This window comes from Jaculus jaculus, chromosome 10 (assembly GCF_020740685.1).
Source record: "Jaculus jaculus isolate mJacJac1 chromosome 10, mJacJac1.mat.Y.cur, whole genome shotgun sequence".
In the NCBI taxonomy this organism is placed as follows: domain Eukaryota; kingdom Metazoa; phylum Chordata; class Mammalia; order Rodentia; family Dipodidae; genus Jaculus; species Jaculus jaculus.
This window is the reverse complement of record NC_059111.1, coordinates 113,265,366-113,285,149: the sequence shown is the minus strand read 5'-3', so window position 1 is coordinate 113,285,149 and position 19,784 is coordinate 113,265,366. Positions and strand designations below refer to the sequence as shown.

At 48.9% G+C, this 19,784-nt stretch overlaps 1 protein-coding gene across 3 annotated transcripts in view; it reads right to left on the bottom strand.

Annotated features, from left to right (window-relative positions):
- Window positions 1–19,784, bottom strand: part of Cnpy1 (canopy FGF signaling regulator 1) — a 101,078-nt gene that overhangs the window by 771 nt on the left and 80,523 nt on the right. Inside the window, exons 1-3 of one of the 3 annotated variants that reach the window (XM_045160098.1) lie at window positions 6,974–7,082; window positions 5,397–5,600; window positions 3,660–3,756 (exon numbers count right to left, since the gene is read on the bottom strand). In XM_045160098.1, the coding sequence (XP_045016033.1) occupies window positions 3,660–3,756; window positions 5,397–5,600; window positions 6,974–7,012 (340 nt within the window). In that variant the 5' untranslated portion in view covers window positions 7,013–7,082. Of the gene's footprint in view, window positions 1–3,659; window positions 3,757–5,396; window positions 5,601–6,145; window positions 6,221–6,973; window positions 7,083–19,784 lie in introns of those variants that run through there. The other 2 variants (XM_045160099.1, XM_045160097.1) reach the window with 2 other exon arrangements.

Below are 19,784 nucleotides of genomic sequence, written 5' to 3'. Positions count from 1 at the left end.
CAGTCTTTCTTGGCCAGGGTATTTTAGAGCAAGGCCAAGTGTTGAGTCACTTTACTCATGGGTAAGGGAATGTTTAAAGAACACCCGTGGAATGGGAGGGCTTTGCACTTAGGGGCACAGGAGGCTGGCATGGAACCCAGAAGGCAGTTGCTACCTAGACTCATCCTTCTCTTCCAGTTGAGAGCAATGAGTGCCAATTCAATTTACAAAGCTTTGGACCACTTTAGCTATGTAATTTATTTGGACCATGCCAGTCCTGGAAAGTAATTATTTTTTATATATTAAAATTTAAGTCCCCTCCATTTTGGTTGAGAAGTCTAAGAAAAAGAACACAAAAATGTTTGGACATAAAGTGTAGGTTAACCATCTCTAGGATAGCAAACATATTACTCCATAGGTTGTATTAAAACGGCTATGTGGCAGAGTCTACAATGATGCTTTTAAATGTTAAGGTGTGTTATCAGTAGAAGTGGACACAGGACGTAGTCACACTTCTCCTGTGTCTCCTCATGAAGGCTGCCCAGTCACTGGTCACCCAGCAGTGTGTTCTCGGCCTCACGTGGGTCATAGCTGCCCTTTATCATGTAAGGATTTTAATCACTTTGATTTCAAGACATCAAAGTGACAATCTGGACAAGCATGGGTCCTCAAAGGTTACGCTAGGGAAACCTAGTGAATATACCTTTATTTTCTTGCCTAGGAGGACAGAAATCAAATAAGGCATAACCCCCATTCCTGTCTCATGCCATCAGGGTGCAGTCAGTCCTTCCTGCTCCACCCAGTGTGTGACACTACAGAGGCCCCCACAGACCCAGGCATCCCTGCCCCCCGCACTGAGATCTTTTCCACCCATCAGGAGATGACGCCGCTGAGGCACTTCACAATTCCAGCACAGTCCTCTTAACTCTAGCGTAAGATAGGTCTTCTCCGTTGCTCCCCAATTGTTTTTATGTGCAGAGGTGCACGTTTGAGTCTCAGGATGTTGAAGAGCCTCTGCGTGTGCCATCTGCACTACTATAGGTAAAGTGAGACAATGCGCACTTAGTAGAGAGAAGCTAAATTCACACACACACGTCTACATTAAATACAAGTATGATACCTGGAAACCTCTAATTCCTGGAATAACTGCTTTTCTCCAGTGCTGGGAATTGAATTTAGGCCTCACATGTGCCAGGCCTCCAAGCATCTATCATCTTCTTTTTATTGTTGTTTTTGGTTTCTGGTTTCTCAAGGTAGGGTCTCGCTCTAGCCTAGACTGACCTGGAAATCACTAGGTAGTCTCAGGATGGCCTCAAATTCACAGCAGTACTCCTAATCTCCGCCTACCAAGTGCTGGGATTAAAGGCGTGGGCCACCACGCCTGGCTCCACGTATCTATCTTCTAAATAATTATTCATCTTCCTCAAAGGAATAAGTGAGTTGAGTATTACCTCTCTTGGGATAGCATCCTGGAAGTAGGATACACTCAATGAGTAGTTATTACTTAATGTAAAGTTCTATAACACACACATACACACACACTCACCATCATTATCTTAAGACATAATTTGCACTACAGAGATCATGCCATGGCAAAGCAGGTGTATAACATGAGACAGAGCACTGCCTTTCCCAGCAGACCTGACACCCTGCTCTGGTGGGACACGTACCGCACTGCACTGGAGATTACATTTCAAGGCACCTGGGATTTTTCAGTGATGTACAAGGACCAGCTTACACACAGCAGTTAAAACCACTCCAATATGTTACAATGTATCACTGCTTTGCTACAGCTAACTCCAGTGTTTTTTTTGTTTGTTTGTTTGTTTGTTTGTTTGTTTTTTAAATGGAGACAGGCTCTTATGTAGCCCACACTGTCTCTGGACTCCTGATCCTCCTGCCTCAGCCTCCCAAGTGCTGAGGTGGCAGACATGAGCCGCCATGCCCGGCTTGACATTTCCATCACTGGGTGTTGCTTTAACTTTTTTTTTTTTTTTTCCTGTCAATACTTTCTTTAAGTCTGAAAGCAAATGTCCACCTTTCCATCATGGTGTTAACTTACTTCAACAGTAGGGTTTCGGCAGAGGGTTTTAGTGTCTTAATATTAACTGACTCTCCGTTTGGCTTAGGCCCGGGAGGACCCCACACTGCCCACGGCTCCGCGCAGCCATCTCGAGCTGCCTGCGCCTGCGAGGCCGCCTTCGACCCCTCGGCCTGTGGTAGCCGATCGTTCTGAGAGTCAAACGCTAAGACCCATCTGGTGTGCCATTCCACACCAGCAAGACTGCCCGAATCTCGGGCTCGCTCTCTAAGTTGTGCTTTTTGCAAGGCTAATGTTTTTATTTCCAATTGCAGCTTTATAGAAAAAAATGCAGAGAGCTCCTTCATAGTACAAAACCAGGCCAATTGCTGAACTTGGGAGAAGGGTCTTTCCTCAGAATAATTCAAGGCAATGACTACAGGAAACAGTGGGTGACGCTCTCTTAGGTCTCCCTGGAATGTTCGGAAATATTTGTGTGCCATAGTTGTTTGTATTTATCTAGGTGTTATGACCACTTTATGCTCTTTATGAGAAAAAATATGAAATCTGGTATTTCCTGCTCATCTCGTGTGTGCTTGTTGCTTGAAAAACTTCAAAAATACTTTCTTTGTGAATTTTACAATTTAGTACACTAAATATCCACAAAAAACCCTTTCAAACAAGGAACCAACTGTATCATATGATTTCACTGCTTTAAATAGAAAACGACGATTTTATCTATTGAGAGTAAGGGCACTTTAACTGTCCTCTTACTGGGGGTTGTGACTCTCTCAACCAAAGACTTTTGAGGACATCCACACAAGCCTACAAGCACAAGGCCATGATTTAGGAACCCTGGCACTAACACTGGCCGGGTGGGCGCGCACGGCGTGCTTTCCCCTCACCGCCCAGGGCACACGGGCCCCTCAGTGCTGCAGGCCTTGGCAAAGCCGGCCTGGCTGCAGGTCACGGTCCTCACGCCCATTGTTTCCTTCCCAAAGGTGACTGAGAGCCACACTCACGCACGTCTCATCCTCGGCACGGGTTAAATGTGTCTCAAGTAAAAGGCCCAGCTGCACAGTCAGCCAAACCCAGCAGGGCCAGGGGTCACGGGCTTCACCTTGGTCTGGGGCACATGACACTCTGCTCCATTTTTCTAGCTTCAGAGTGGGTGTGGCCAGCCTAAGAACGTGAGGCAATTATTATTTTCCTTTTGAGCCAGAAAACAAATTTTAGGTATACGTCATCTGGGGAGAGAGCCTGGAAAACACGTAGCACAATCTCCAGTTCCAAACAAACAAAAACACGTGTTTTTTTTTTTTTCTTATAAAACAAAAACCCCAGCTTCTACTGGTAGACAAGAACTTAAGTCATAAAGAACATCTCCTTTCTTGCCAGAATGGAAAAATCCGACATCTGGGAGTTTAAACATATACCCAGCGCTTGGGATCCAATAGCTCTGGCAGGAGTGGGTGGCTTCCCAGCTCAAGCGTGTTTGAATTCCTTTAAGACACAGTGGGCAGAGGTTGGAACCTGCTCTCACGCATGTCCTCATGTCAGAGCCCGGCTTGCAGAGGCAGCCAGGCTCGGCCCGCAGGCGGTGAGCGAGGCTGAGAGCGGCTGGGCGAGCTGGGAGCACATGTTACATCAGACACAGTACCTGATTTTTCACTGCACAGCTTGTCAGCTAGATGGTGCGCCTCCTGGGCGATAAGTGAGAATATTTCATCCTCGTACTCTTCAATGATGGTTTCACACTGCAAAACACAATAGCAACATGTGTGCAGAGATGCACACAAGCAGGGCCCCTTGCTAGGCAGGACTCGGGCAAACACGCAGAGCTGTAGAACAAGGTGCTGCATCCTTTCTTTTCACCCTTCTGGCTGACTACATCATTGCCTCGATGAAGTCTGCTCCCAGAATGTCAACTGAGTCATTTTCCTGGAACTTAACTGAATGATTAGCTCTGTGGGGAGATGCAAGAGGGTGAGGAAGGAAATGGTTCTCTCCTTATTTCTCTTCCTAAAGTCTGGAATGTAAGTCATAGGAAGAAATGGGTTTCCCATGAAAAGAACTGAAAAGTCTGTTCTATTTTCTTCAGCATCTTAAAGAACAACTCCTTGAAATGGTTAAACCAAGTTTCCTTCCACTCAACATAATAATCCACTTTGTTTGCAAATGTGAAAACAATTAGAGCTTCTCACAACCAAAACAAATGACCCTGGCAGGTCACCGTGGGGAACTGTGCTTTGGGTTACATGGGGAAGTTTCTCTCTGTCCCTCAGACCCAGGCCCCACTGAGAGAACCGGGCTAGGCCTCCCTCTGCTTTCCAAAATATATATGAAGAAGGAACAAAATCTGACATTTCAGAGAGGAGGAAGTTCAAATTTACCCCAGGATATGATTTTTTTCAGTTCCATCTACACCTGGAGTATTCCTGGTTCAAGAACCACCAGGAGACACTTTGGGATTGTGAGTTTCTGAAGGCCATTCACTAGAGACTTGTGAATCGTTTTCTGAGTTCATTAAGCGAGACTCTAAAATTTTTAAATGGCATTTGACAATATTTAAATTCCAGTAGAATGTATGTAAAGCCTGTGAAATACAAACACCCTCACACTGCCATTCCTGCTTCATGGGATTTTTAAGCCCTGAATTACGGCTCTAGCTTTTTAATTAAAATGAAGTCTCCAAATGTCATCGACAGCCGTGTTTCGGGGCTTCAGCACGCCTGACATTTTGGCCAATGTGTGAACTTAATACATTTTTTAAACAGGCCTGCCTGTCACTGTAGAGTGAAAGATATTGCAGTATATTTTTGCCAGGCACATTCTAGCAACACTGCTGTAAAATAGACAGTTTACTGGGAGGGAACCTGGAATTTTGCCATGGTTATACCCAAGTCTCAGGGTAACCTCATCTGTGACACAAAACTTAAATTTACTCAGGAAAGCAGCCTCTCCTCTGTGAAGCCTGTGGGGTGGGGAAAAGAATCATACCATCATTGTTGTATGATTTGGTGACCGATATTTGGAAATGACACTCATTTTCATTTGGATTTTAGCCTAGAAACCAGAGCCCCTTAGGTGGAAACCTCTACATGTCCCTTGGTAGCAAGACAGAGAAAGGTCACCACATACAAGCATGTTCTGAGCAAACTGTGTTGGGCACACTGGGGCTGGGGGCAGTACCTTCAGTAAAACATCACTTCCCTCTCCCATTGATTTCTCCAAAGTCAAGTGACTAAACTTAACAAGCAGCAGTGTGCACCTCACTGTGGTTCAGTGTCTTCAAACTACAATGCAAGAGCAGCAAAAAGCAAAATAAAAAGAGAATTCCCCCCCTCCCCCCAAACAGGCCCACGTCGTCGAACTGCTCTCAAAGAAGGGAGCTTACCGCGAATTTCAAAGGTCTGTAGGCATCAGAATAAAAGTAGAACCTTTTGTATTCTTTGTATATTTTGTCTCCTTTTCTTGGGGCGTATCTCCTGAAAAACTTCTCCTTCGTCACAGGGTCTTCATCAAGTTGGTAATCGTTCATACGCTCACACACTTTATCCAAAAGGTCGATGAGGAAAGCTTCCGACTGGGCCAGGGGGACCTACAAGAGAAACCCAGCCAGCCAGGCCACGTCCCTTCATGTTGATACCCGTCCAAGACAGCCCAGCGAGTTCATGGAAACACGCGATCTTGGGAACGCTACTATGACCCACTGTCCAAACACAGCCCCAGTTCTTTCTGTCACTTCGGCCAAAATTCTAGTACGAAAAAGTGCATGCTGGACAGTGGGCGGTAAAAACGTACATCAAAGATCTCATTACAGCAAAAGACTATGCCTACAATCACTTAAAAATCATTGAGGAAAGCCCAGAAAATGGGGGGATGGAGAGAGAGACTGGGAGATATTTTCAGTGGGGAAGCCACGCTTTTGCCCTTCCCACGGTCACGGTGCCCTCTGCCGTCGGTCACTTGCGGCGCCCACGAGGGCCCGCGGGTGCCACTCTCTCTGGGGGTTTTCTTTGGGGACAGCTGGCGCGCGCCCCGAGCGCCCCTGTCCCTCCGCCCCCCACCCCCACCCCCGGCCACCGCCTCCACCCCGGGCGCGGGTCAAAGAGCACCCCGCGCCCTTGGAGACCGAGACAAAACCTTGTGTGCCGTCTAGACGGGTCAAGGTGCAGGAGGCCGGGTCCCCGCGGTCCTTCCGGAAGGGGGCGTGGAGCCGCCAAGGGCGCCCGGCCCGCGGCTTTGCGCGCTTTCTCCCTCTCCACCCTCCGCTGATCAAAGTAGGAAGTTTGCATGACAACCGCCGTGAAAAGGGCCGCATCCCGAATGAACTCGGTGTCTGCCGTGTTGATATATCCAGCCCCCTTTGTCCCCTTTCACTCGCAGTGTGAGCCCTTCCGGTGCCCAGACCGCGCGACATTCGCCGGCGCGCCCCGGGCGCACAAAGGGTCTCTGCGCTCCGCCGCCATCTGCCGCGGCCCGCCCGCCCGCGCGGTGACCGGAAGGCGGGCCCCGGGGCCGCCGTCCCCTCCCGGGGCCGCCGCCGTCAAGCCCCCGGTTGCAGCCGCGAACCAGCCCCGGGCAGGGCGGAGGAGAGCGAGCCGAGCGCCCATGCCGCCCCGCACCTGCGGCTGCCCAGGTAACGCATCCTCGCCCTCGCGGCCCTGGCCTGCCAGGTGCCCTGGACGCCGCCGGTCTTCCTTCTCCGAGACACCGAGTTTCTCCTCCCCACTCCCACAGATGCCCAAATTTCTGAGTTAAAAAAATATATATATACTAGGTGCACTTTCAAACACTAGAGAGTTTTCTTAAGGCCATGATTATGCCCCCCCCCCAGGTTTGTAAAATGCAAAAACTAACTCATGGTTGACAATCGGCTCGAAGCCCTTAGCTGACAGACCGAAAGTGTGGGCTGGCGGCAGATGGGCCGCTGGGGAAGGGAAACCCTTGACTCAGCAGTCACTAACGCACCGTCATGGGCTGGACCTGCACGGAGCCATTTGAGGGCATTTAGTGCATATAAATACATGCATGGTTGTTCTTAGGTGTCAGCAGAGCAGGAATTTATGGAGAGGTGAAGAGTGAACTCTTGCATTGAAAGAAAGAAAGAAAAAGAACCTGACAGCAGCGAGGAAATTCCTTCTCTCCTTCCCTCCCCCAACAGAAAGATGCACTCACTCCGTGCGTGGGGGCGGGGCAGCGACTGGGGAGGGGGTCTGTTCCAAGTCCTGGAGCCCTTCTCACACACCCTGCATTTCTTGTTGTCTCCCTAGAAACTGTTTGGTTTTTTTTTTTTCCCCCCCGCCTCACGTTGACATAACATTCTGGGCCATGTACAAAACTTGCTGAGCCTTGTAAGTTTGGGGCAAAAGCATGCTGTGGGTGTGGGAGAGTGATTTTTAAGAGCCCCCCCCGCCCCCCCCCACCGGGTTTCACTTTTTTAAAAATAGTCCTTGGTGTTAAAACCTTCCCCTCCACAATGGGTCAGTTTTATGTGTTTACATGTTCGACTTTAACACCGGTACATTACAGGAAAGGACTCACCCTGAATTTCTACAATTTTCTAAGCTCACGAAAGCTGGCTGCTTTGGGATGGAATTAGCTGGCCCTCAGAACAGTTGGTGGCCAACGCATTCAGAGGAAACGCATCCCAGTGTCCACTGGAGGAAAGGGAATGTGCTACGTGTGGGTAGTCAGGTCATTTCATTTGAGTCAACATTTTTTTTTAGCTTAAAATCCCAAAGCATTAGGGTTTTCAAGACAATATTTGTGAGATGCTTATAAGGCAGCTCTCATACGTGAAAATGCCTTTATTAGAGTTATGATTCTACATGGCCCAATCCACCTTCAGTGGACTTAGAGGCTGTTCATAGGATAACTGAGCCTTCCCCCTCAAATTGTTTCATTCTGAGTGCAGTAAGGGCTGGGACAAGAGGGATAAAACTAAGTCTTTCTTTCCTTATGTGAAGGTTCTGAATGGGAGTTGTCAATAAAAACTCCCATTGTAATCTTCCCGGAACCTTCCCTCAGCCCTCCGAGGACGGGCTCAGATACCAGCCTCATTAAAATATGAATGGAAAGGGCCTTGATCTCCACCTCTGTGTCAGGAGAGAAGCATTCGCTGGCGCAGTTTTCTTATCTGCGGTTACCTTTCCACATGGGCCCAAGTTAGAATGTAACAGTGACCTGTGATCATTTCACTGCTATCTTGGGGAGCCCGGGGTGGAAGCCCGCCTCCATGCCAAGGCTGTCCACACCTTGCTGCCTGTGATAGGAGCAAAGGCCCGGGAGGGGAGGCTCGCACCCCAACTCTGCCAGGGGAAGGAACTGGTTCAGAGCTCTGGCTTGGGCTTCCGTACAAAGCCACTGCTGGGGAGTTCATTACAGACCACTATGACAACACTTTAATAACAGTCAATTACAGCATGCTCCCCGTGTTTTTTCATTACTGTGTCTCTGTTAATCTTGTAGCAAATTTCTTGCTTGATGGCTATCACGATGAGGCAGGAATACAATCACGTTAGAGTTCACAATTGGATGTGGTGTGTCTGTCTCTGCCGTGACCGTCTGACAGTCGCCAGTACCCTGGCCTGTCTTCATCGCTACTTTGGCGTTTTCTTTGGGTAGGAAACCAGCCTTGAGCCTGTTTAGTGGCTCATAATTAATTTCCCATTGTTGAGATGCTTTCGTTCTTGAGGGCTAGTTCATGTGGAGTTTCTAGTGACATTGTCCAGCAAATACCGAATCTTCTTTAATACTAACTTTATGGCCATTAAAAAATGGGGTTGTTGCTGGTATTGCTGGAGTCAGTATTTAGAAGTGAGCATTCCAGGCACCTTGCTTTCGGGCAGAGCAGGAGCATGTGCAGAAGCTTGTGCTGAGAGGTAGAATCAGCCTGAACGTTAATTGGCTTCTATGAGTTTGTTGTCTGACACTTCTTCATATAATATGCAAATAGCATTGAGTGTTGAGGTTTACTAGACAATATGATTACAGATCTGAAGGAGTTCATTTTGGTGAGGAATAATAAAAGTGGATGGATTCACATTTGCATGGGATCAATAAGAGAGACTTCTCAGTCTCCTGTGCTATAAGCAAAATCCACTGGCACGTCACAGAATTCCCGTTAGCATCTCAGGATCCCACCAAGTTTGCGTTTAAGCAGGTGAGACTGCAAAGACTTCAGGAAGGCTTGCTACAAATATCAGAACCTTGCAGAAAGCAGCCTCTGCCTTCTGCCTCTTGGATTCTGAGTAACAGATATAACCCATTCATACCTAAATAATTTTACAAGTGTTTCCTGTACTTATTATACATGGATACATGTGGATAACATGTATGCTCAGATTGTTTTTTTTTAAGTAACAAAATAAGAGCCATATAATTTTGAGGAAAAATTTTCCATAATTCAATTACATTTTCCATGTTGAAGGTGATTTTCAACTTAACTGTGACCAAACAAACAAAAAAACTACACAGTGGCTCAGTATTAATGATCTCTAAGTAGGAGTCATCTAACTCAATTTGACTATTCCGAAAGTTAAAACATGCATCTTCTTTACATTATTAAACATAAAATTGGCACTGCCATTTAGATTCCCATTTGAACAAAATATATACTGCTAGCTTGAAATTATGAAATTTCAAATAGGTGAAATGAAAAAGAACGCAACAATGGAAGTGCGGCCATTTTCCAGCCTCTGCGCGGATCCCGTGAGCGAGGTCTCAGGCGCCCGCGTCACACCGTGCGGCTGCCTTTGTCCTCCAGCTGGCACAGCTCGGAGAACTTGGCTGCTGTCGAAAACCCTCATCTGAGAAAGTGTGAGTGCCCGCCAGGGCCACAGCAAGAAGCTGCACCACTAACAGAGTAAGAGAAGGGCTTTTGTTACGCGAGGCCAAGCAAGAAAGGTGCTACAAGCCGGGGCCAGCCTGGGCTACCCAGTGAGGCCAGCCTGCTCTACAGTGTGAGCCCCTGTCTCACACACACAAAAAAGAACTTGTTTATCCATTCAACAAATACTCATTGGACCCCTGATTCATATTCAGCAAATACACTTCTTAAATTTGACTTTCTTTTTAAATTTTATTTATTTATCTGAGAGAGAATGGGTGTAGCAGGGTCCCTAGCCACTGCAAATGAACTCCACATGCATGTGCATCTGGCTTACATAGGTCCTGGGGAATTGAACCTGGGTCCTCTGGCTTCGCAAGCAAGTGCCTTAACCTCTAAGCCATCTCTCCAGCCCCAAACTTGACTTTCTTAAAGACTGTCCTGTGATTGTGAATTAAAGCTGGAATAATTGTTTTGGTGTGTGTAAGCATGTGTGTTTGTGTGGTGTATGCATGTGTGTGTAAATGCACACACCCCATGTGCATGTGTGTGCAAAGGCCAAAGGAAGACATTGGGAGTCCTCTGCTGCTGCTCTTCTGCCTTGCTTCCCTGAGAGAGGGTCTCTCACTGACCCTGGAGCAGCCGTTTTCCAGTGACACTGGCTGACCAGCAGCCCCCCTTCTCAGAGCTGAGGTTGCAGGCACAGCCAGGCCTGGTTTTATTTTCGTTGTTATTTTGGGCTTCTGCAGGTAGGGTCTCACTCTAGCCTAGGCTGACCTGGAACTCACTCTATAGTCCCAGGCTGGCATTGAACTCAAAGTGATCCTCCTACCTCTGCCTCCTGAGTACTGGGATTAAAAGTGTGCACCACTACATTGGGCTCCCATGCCTGTCTTTTTTACATAGGTGTTGGAGATGGAACTCAGGTCCTCATACTTTCTCAGGGGGGGCATTTCTCCAGAAAAAAATTTTTTTTGAGGTAGGATCTCATTCTAGCCCAGGCTGACCTGGAATTCACTATGTTGTCTCAGGGTGGCCTTGAACTCTCAGCGATACTCCTACCTCTGCCTCCCGAGTGCTGGGATTAAAGGTGTGCGCCACCACGCCTGGCTCCCAGAAATAACTTTTGAACTGGAACATGTGCCTAGTGGATGTTACCTGCGGGCAGCATGGCCCTGTCTACCAGGAGCAGAGATCACCTGAGCATTGTGTCTGCTGCCTTTGTTCACAGTTTTCTGTGAACTCAGCTCCATCTTGCCTTTCAGCGGCTGTTGAGTGAGAACACTGCCCAGGCCCATGGCTGTGCTGAGCCAGCTCTGCCAAATGCGGCCCCCACAGAAAGCACACAGAGGCACACTTGGGAATCTGCCCCGGCATTGCCCAGCCTTGTCTTCTGCATGCCCTGCAAACTGGCAAGGGAGGGCAAGATGCCCTAGTAAAATGTCAGAAGTCTGAGAAGAAAATGGACAGTGATTTCAACAATGGGTTAAGAAACCCTAGGCAGAGCTGGAGGGGTAGCTCAGTGGGTTGAGGTCCTGTCTAGCATGTGTGAGGACCTGGGTTCAATCCTCAGCACTGCATAAACTGGACACTACAAAAACCCGTGGAGCATGCTTGTAATCCAGTGCTTAGGAGGTGGAGGATTAAGATAGTAAGTTTAACGCCAGCCTAGACTATGTGAGACTTTGTCTCAAAAAAAAAAAACCCTAAAAAAATAAGATGTTTCATCCCCAAGAGGCGAAAGTATAGACTCTCATGTTCATACAAACGTGCACACACACAGCCACACAAGCGTGCATGCACATCCATGTAGATATTCACACAAGCACATGCACAGATTATGCAAAAGGCGCCATCTGGCCTTCGTGCCGACGAGCATTCCCAAAGATGCTGTGTGGCTTCTGCATAAAACCAGATAGTATGGACAGAGGGGCTACAGAGCCCCAACCCTCTGCTCACCAAATGCAGGAGCCCCTCTCACCCCTCAAGAGAGTCCCTACTCACCCAGCCCCTGCTCTTAAGCATCAGCCCCCAGAGCCAGATCAGGGCTGGTTGCTGGGAACAAGGAGCACCCTTGCCCAGGACACCCTAAAGAGCTGGCATGGGTCCTTTTTCCCCTCTTTGAGGTATGTCTGCCACCATTCACTTTTCCACCAAGGGACCTGGGGACAGCAGGCCTTCTGAGCACGTGAGTCCTTGACTTAAGCCCCTGATGCTCCTCACATAATGGAGGACCTGGTGGGCAGAGGTGGAGACATATGTATGTATATGTGTGTGTGTGTATATATATGTATGTGTGTGTATATATATGTGTGTGTGTGTGTGTGTGTGTGTATGTATGTGTGTGTGTGTGTGTGTGTGTATATATATATATATATATATATATATATATATGTTTTTTGAGGTAGGGTCTCACTCTGGCCCAGGCTGACCTGGAATTCACTATGTAGTCTCAGGGTGGTCTCGAACTCATGGCAATCCTCCTACCTCTGCCTCCCAAGTGCTGGGATTAAAGGCGTGCGCCACCACGCTTCTTTTTTGTTTGTTTGTTTTTGAGACAAGGTCTGTGTAGCCCAAATTGAACCTTGAACTCACCATCCTTCTGCCTCAGCCTCCTGAGTGCTGGGACTATAGGCTTTTCCACCATGCCTGGCGGAAATATCTTTCTTTGAAATGTCTTCTTCTTCTCATTATTATTATTATTATTATTATTATTATTTATTTTCCACTGTAGCCCAGGCTGATCTGCAACACATTCTGTAGTCTCGGGCTGGCCTTGAACTCACAGTGATCCTCCTATGTCTGCCTCCATAGTGCTGGGATTAAAGGCGTGTGTGACCATGCCTAGCTCATTAAAGTGTTTTTTAATGGAAAACATATCAACTTGATTTCTTTAAAAAAAAAAATCTAGGGTTGGAGAGATAGCTTAGTGGTTAAGGTGCTTGCCTGTAAAGCCAAAGGACCCCAGTTCAATTCCCCAGGACCCATGTAAGCCAGATGTACAAGGTGGTGCATGCATCTGGAGTTCGTTTGCAGTGGCTGGAGACCCTGATGTGCCCATTCTCTCTCTCTCTCAAATAAGTTCATGTAAATAAAATATTTTTTTTAAATGTATAAGAATCAAAAGGGTGAAAAATACGGATCATACCTGCCCCGAGTCCCTAAACTGTCTTCTCTTTCTAGAACATGTGAGAATAACCCTGAATGTGTGTACATGTCAACATGTGAGAACAGGTGTGCCGGCTGTGCATGTGTATATCCTATACATGTGTGAACCCGCTGGCCCGCACGCGTGCCTGTGTGTGGGCAGGTGGGCTTGTTACCCCTCTTCTACGTCAGGCAGATAACAGCTCAGCCTTCCCTCTGCTCATGCACTGTCTTCCTTCCATCTTGGGGTAAGAGGGCACAGACCATGTTGGGGACGGTCTCCTGACAGCCCGAGGAAGGAAGGCTCTTGCTGGCAGCTGATGCCTCACTCCACACTGTGGGAGACAACGCACGAACGCAGAAGAGAAGTGCTTGCACACATACGCCAAGGGCCCACCTCCCACATTTCCACCCCTGTAGCAGCAGTCACTATAGTATGCACAGAATCTTGGAGACTATATAGCAAGCAAATGCCTCACCTTTCAGAGGGGGAAATAGAGGCACAGAGAGGAGATGCGTCCCAGGCAGAGCCAGGAGGGACCCAGCACAGCCGATCCTTGAGCCCAGTCAGGGCCTCATCCAGGGCCTCTGTGACTTGGCCAGAGCAGCCGTGACCACCAAGGCCACAGCTGGCTGGGAGCAGCTGGCCTTCTCTTTTTAACTTGTCTTTTTATTCATATTTATTATTATTATTTGGTTTTTCGAGGTAGGGTCTCACTCTAGTCCAGACTGACCTGGAATTCACTATGTAGTCTCAGGGTGGCCTCCAACTCACACTGATCCTCCTACCTCTGTTCCCAAGTGCTGGGATTAAAGGCATGCATCACCATGTCCAGCTGGCCTTTTTAAAAAAATTATTTCTACTTTTATTTATTTATGAGAGAGAGGGTGAGGGACAGAATGGGCTCATTAGGGCCTCCAGGCACTGAAAACGAACTCCACATGTACCGCCTCGTGCATATAGCTTCCGTGGGTCCTGGGGAATCGAACCTGGGTCCTTTGGCTTTGCAGGCAAGCGCCTTAACCACTAGGCCATTTCTCCAGCCCTGCATCTGGCCTTTTGATAGGCAAGGGCCCCTTCCTCAGCCTGCAGTACCTCCAGCCCTGCATCCGTCTTCAGGAGAGGTCTCATCACAGCATGGCACATGCACAGGCCCAGACCCAAAGTGCCCTGCCTTGGCCTGGCAAGCTACAGTCCAGACCCAGAACACTGGACACCGCCAGGGGCAGGTGACGGTGGGCTGCAGCGACGCACACAGAGATGGGTGGCAAGGCCAAGTCCCATGTCAGACATGACAAAGAACTGTCCACCTAGTAACCCACTGCATTCCTCAGCAAGCCTGAGGGGAATGTGGCCTGGGGCTTGGAGCCAACCCAGCCTCCCAGACTATAGTCCGACAGTGCTTAACCAAGCAAGGTCCGAGCCATCCGTGAGCTCTGCCCGCCCAGCATCCTCTTCTGAAGATGCGTGTGCCCCAGGGGAGCTGCGCAGAGGGCGGCAGAGCGCCATCCTTCTGCTCAATGGGCCGCGTTACCTCAGACTTCACGCACAGCAGTGGCACGCAAGTTTCAGCAGAGTTCCCGAGCAAGAGGGAGGAAGACTAACGTGGCCAGGGAGCAGCCAGATCAACACACTGCCCCCTCTGTGTCCTGAAACTCTCGCTGGGGGAAAGGGGCTCTTCTCCCCTCCTCCTCTTCTTGGAGCCCGAGAGCTGCCGGGACGGGCATCTATGACTGCTTTGCCAGGGGTTCTTGGGACAGTAGTGCAGGCTTCCCCTGAAGATCTCAGCCCCAGCCAGGCTGAGTTCCCTGGTGGTTCATTCCCAAAGTCAAGTCAGAGCAGAAGGAGAAGAGAAGAGAGACGAGAGAACAGAAGGAGAAAGAGGAAGCAACTGTTACCCTTGGTGATTTCTTTCCCACTTCTAGAGGAAGGGCCGTTTATGACCAAAAATGGGAGGTGCTGTCTTTGGGCACACAAGGAGAAGATGCCTCAGTTCTGAGTCCCAGAGTTCAGAGCAGCTCATGAAGGGTGCCAGGCCCTCCAGTACCTCCTGATTACTGACTCAGGCAAGACACCACAGCACCAAGGAGACATTGCACCCAGAACCATGGCCTTTGGGGCAGCTCAGTGCAGAGCAGAGCGCTTACTTCCATGCACCAGGGCCTGGGTTCCCCCCTTAGCCCCACAGGAACAAGCAAAAATGGAGAGCTTTCACTGACACTCCAGGGACACAGAGAGGCAGTGGAGGGTGGTGAAATGGTGCCCCTAGGTCCCATCGTGACACCTTTTATGATATTAAAGAGTTGAACGTTCCTCAACATTGTCTTAACCGTTGTCTGTGTCCCTCTTTTCTCCTGCAAGTGTCTGAGCACTTCAGACCCACTTGGGGTGCATTGGGCTGGGCTGAGGAGCCCTCTTAACTGAGCCTCCTGACTGCTAGGAGGAAGACGGTTACTCACCAAACTTGGGTCCTTGTCCTGAGTCTATCCTTGGTTTTAACATTTAACATTGAGGATATCATGTCTCTTTCCAGATCAGAAGTTTGTCTCAGAAACTCCATTGTGTGACTAGACATGTTCACGTTAAGACATAAAGACATCCACCCTTCAGGAGGCCCACAGAAGGATTATCTATGTTCTCTTTGCCTCTCTTATGACTCTTGCATCCTCTAATCTTTCCTATTATCTCTTCTAGATTAGAATGAACATGTAGGGGCTGGAGAGATAGCTTAGCAGTTAAGGCATTTGCCTATAAAGCCAAAGGACCAGCCGGGTGTGGTGGCGCATGCCTTTAATCCCAGCACCTGGGAGGCAGAGGTAGGAGGATCACTGTAAGTTTGAGGCCACCCTGAGACTACATAGTGAATTCCAGGTCAGCCTCGTCCAGAGTGAGACCCTACCTTGAAAAACAACAACAACAACAAAGCCAAAGGACCCAAGTTTGATTCCCTAGGACCCACGTAAGCCAGATGCACAAGGTGGCACATGCTTCTGGAGTTGGTTTGTAGTGGCTGGAGGCCCTGGCACACCCATTCACTTTCTGTCTGCCTCTCTCTCTCAAATGAATAAATAATTTAAAAAATATTTTTAAAAAGAGCATGAAGTGAGAAGAATTGACTGGAGCCAATTCCAACCTGTGTCCGTGGTGGGGTGAGGGAGACTATTAAGGAATCAGTCACATCCTCCTGTCTCCGCTAAATAACTTTTCTTTTGTTCATTTCATCGGGGACCATTAGTGACCCCCAGTATGCTCACAGGCTAAGAATTCAATAAAATGTGGTGTTTACTGCAGCAGTGAGGTTCATGCGTGAGGGACAACGTCTACTCAGAATCTTAGCATCCTGATAAAACAAACTGTATCAATTCTGAGTCTTCATCCACCTGCAATTCCAGTGTTACAGCCTCCACCCCACATACAGCAGTAACCAGACACTCCAGCTTCTCTACTGTCTATGTGAACATGCGTGGCTTAATGGTAGAGAGAGCTCTGCAAGAATCCACAGATCTGGGGCTGGAGAGATGGCTCAATGGTCAAGGCATTTGCCTGCAAAGCCTAATGGCCTGGGTTCAATTCTCCAGTACCCACGTAAAGCCCATTGCACTTGGAGGCCCTGACACACCCATTTATTCTCTTTCTCTCCTTGCAAATAAATAAAATATTTTTAAAAAGAATCCAGCTGGGCATGGTGGTGCACACTTTTAATCTCAGCACCTGGGAGGCAGAGGTAGGAGGATCACTGTGAGTTCGAGGCCACCCTGAGACTACATAGTGAATTCTAAGTCAGCCTGAATAGAGTGAGACCCTACCCTCAAAAAACCAAACAATAACAAAAAAGAATCCACAAATCAAATCCTGGAGTCTTGATTTGGGGACATTCAACATTTAAAAACAGTATGATCATATTTAAAACTTATCAATCATGCTGACCTGAGTGTTGTTCTTCCTATTGAGCTCTTTTCTTGAGACATTGCTAGCTGTGGGGTTGGAGGAGTGAACACTGTTTTAAAAAACATTTTAACATTTTGATTTATTTATTAGAGATAAAGAGAGGGAGGGAAAGAGATTGAGAGAGAGGCCCTGGCATATCCATTCTTTCTCTACCCTCCTCTCTCTCTGCTTGCAAATAAATAAATTAATAAATAAATATCTAGTCTGGAGTCTAGAGAGAATCTATACAAATATGCTGAGTGAGACAATGAGACCCCCACGATGGGATTGCCAAGTCCTGAGCTCTGACTGCATGGTGGCATGGTGCCTGACATGATGACATGACGGTGAAGTTGTCCGTGTCCCCAGAACTGTGGCCTGAGCCTGGAATCACACGTATCCTACCATCTTCAGGAGTGACCTTCTGGCCACGGACTGCTTGTGCAAGCCCAGAGATAAGAGCGGTGTTTGCATTTATAAAGGATGGGACACAAGCTTAAAAAGTACCATTTCACAACTGTGCAGATGATCAAAACTCATATTTCAGCATCCATAGTAAACTTATTGGGCAGGAGGCCTGGAGAGATGGCTTAGTGGCTAAGGCACTTGCCTGAAACCCCAAAGGACCCAGGTTCAATTCCCCAGGACACATGTAAGCTAGATGCACAAGGTGGCACTGCTGAAGGCCCGGGTATACCCATTCTCTCCTTCTCTAACTGCCTTTCTCTCTCAAATAAATAAAATCAAAGTTATTTTGTGGTAGTGGAGATTGAATCCAGGGCTTTACACCTGCTGGGCAAGTATTCTTCACTGAGCTGTAATATTCCCTGCCCATGATGAGTCAAGTTCTGTCTACTTGCGTATTGTCTATGGCTCACATCTGGGGTCCAGCATTACCATCTTTACAAAGGGTATTGCCTGCTCTGCTGTGACGCCAGTTCCCACTCCAAGGGCTCTCACACCTGCATCCCAATGTGGCCCTGCCCCACGTGTGACATCACCCTGCCAGCGCTGCCCACACAAGCTGGGATTGCTCCCCTGCCCCTGCTCAGATCTCTCTTTCTGGATGCCAAACAGTGCTGCCCTTCTGGAGGGCATGCCCACAGCACCACAGGGAAGTGATAAGCCAAGTGCAGGAGAGAGCTGTACTTTCTACCTCTTGGTACAGCCTGAGGACCCTTTCCTGACTCCAGGAACAACCCTCCACACCAGTGGAAGGCCCTGTGTCAGCCAGGAAGCCGGGGCATGGTGGGAGTTTGGGCTGTGTCTGACAGACCAGGCCTTGGCCTTTTCCACACCACAGGGCTGCAGACCTTCAGTAATCCCAGTGGTCTCATCCCCTCTAAGCCGGGCCCCTCCTGATCTTGACTTAGAGCTTGTGATGCAAGTGACAACAGAGCCAGGTGCCTGCAAACCTCTGTCCTCACTGTCCACCTTCCTCCACGGAGAGGCACCTGCCTTGGGAGGGAATGCCTCATCCAAGGTGACAAGCCTAGTTTATATGCCAAAGCCAGATGATAAAACATGTCTACCTGATACCAAAAGCGTGGCTGGGCACCAGGGGCCTGGGCAGGGAGCACCTCTTTGATATGGAGAAGAACTCCAGCTACCCCACAGCATGCCCATGCTCCCTGCCAGCACCTCTGCTGCCTGCTCCCTGCTTGGAAGGCTCCTGTGGCATGCCATCCCCGGCAGATGCCCCCAGAGTTGCAGTTCAGCTCTGAGGTCTTCCTCAAGGCAGTCAGTTGCTTTCCTGCCAAAGGTTCTGTGGAGCGTTCCACTAGAAGATGGCCAGGTTCAAGGCCGGAGGGCACACATCCAACCCAGGCCCTGTGCACGTGCAGCGGTGGTCCCACCATGCCTCACGGCTCCTTTTGTCCTGGGGGAGAAATAATGGCAATCATTTGAATGCGTCTCCCCATTATCTCCCATTCTTCACCCGATTTGTGGATTCAAACAATTCTTATGCAGTGGAATGAGGAGCAATTAACAGGACTACGGATTTATTAAGGATAAGTCATGCCAGACAGTTTTGACAGCTTGTTTTGAATGTGACAGAATTACCAAATCCGAGGTTCGATGCATTATGTATTTAGACTTCTGTGTGGAATCTAATACCAGGCTTGTGAAAGCATCGTGCCAAGGGTTCCGCGCCAGCCTGCACGAGGATGGCCTCATGGACGGACTCAACGATCAGTGACAAAGGACACAGGACAGGCACCCAGGCACCCAACCAGGCCAAGAATGTGGAGCATGGAGCAGCATTTCACACAACACTGTTGGAGTCAACGTTAGGGCGTGTTTCCCTGAGCAGCACTGGTCTGGAAGGGGAGCGCAGGCTACTGACCACCATGATGGGGAGCCGAGCCCACCAGGCCCGCAGAGCCAGAGCGGGGCCAGCTCTAAAGGCCGAGGCGGTGGACTCAGGTCCCCAAGGAGACGTGCTCAAGTCCTGACTGTCACAACCATGCGTGGACCTGGTTGGAAAAAGTGTCTCATACGCGTGACTAGCTAAGATGAAGTTCGTGACAGATGCCCCTGTAAGAAGCAGGGGATACACATGGGCACACAAGAGAATGGCCATGTGACTACAGAGGCAGAAACAAGGTGACATATCTCCAGGACAAGCCACACCACAGGCAGAGGCCACCGCCAGGCACTGACAGGGCGCATGGGCTACCCTTCCCCTCTGAGCCCTCAAGAGGGAACGCCTCCTGGGCTCTGGGCTTCTGGCCCTCTGCCCTGTGGGACAGGACAGAGGTGTGTCAGGCCCCAGTTTGCAGCCTTTTGCTGTGTGGCCCTGGTACCCAGACTGAGGTGCAGGCAAATGATGGAGTCCCGGGGCATGTGTGCCATGCAGGGTGCCAGGCAGAGCC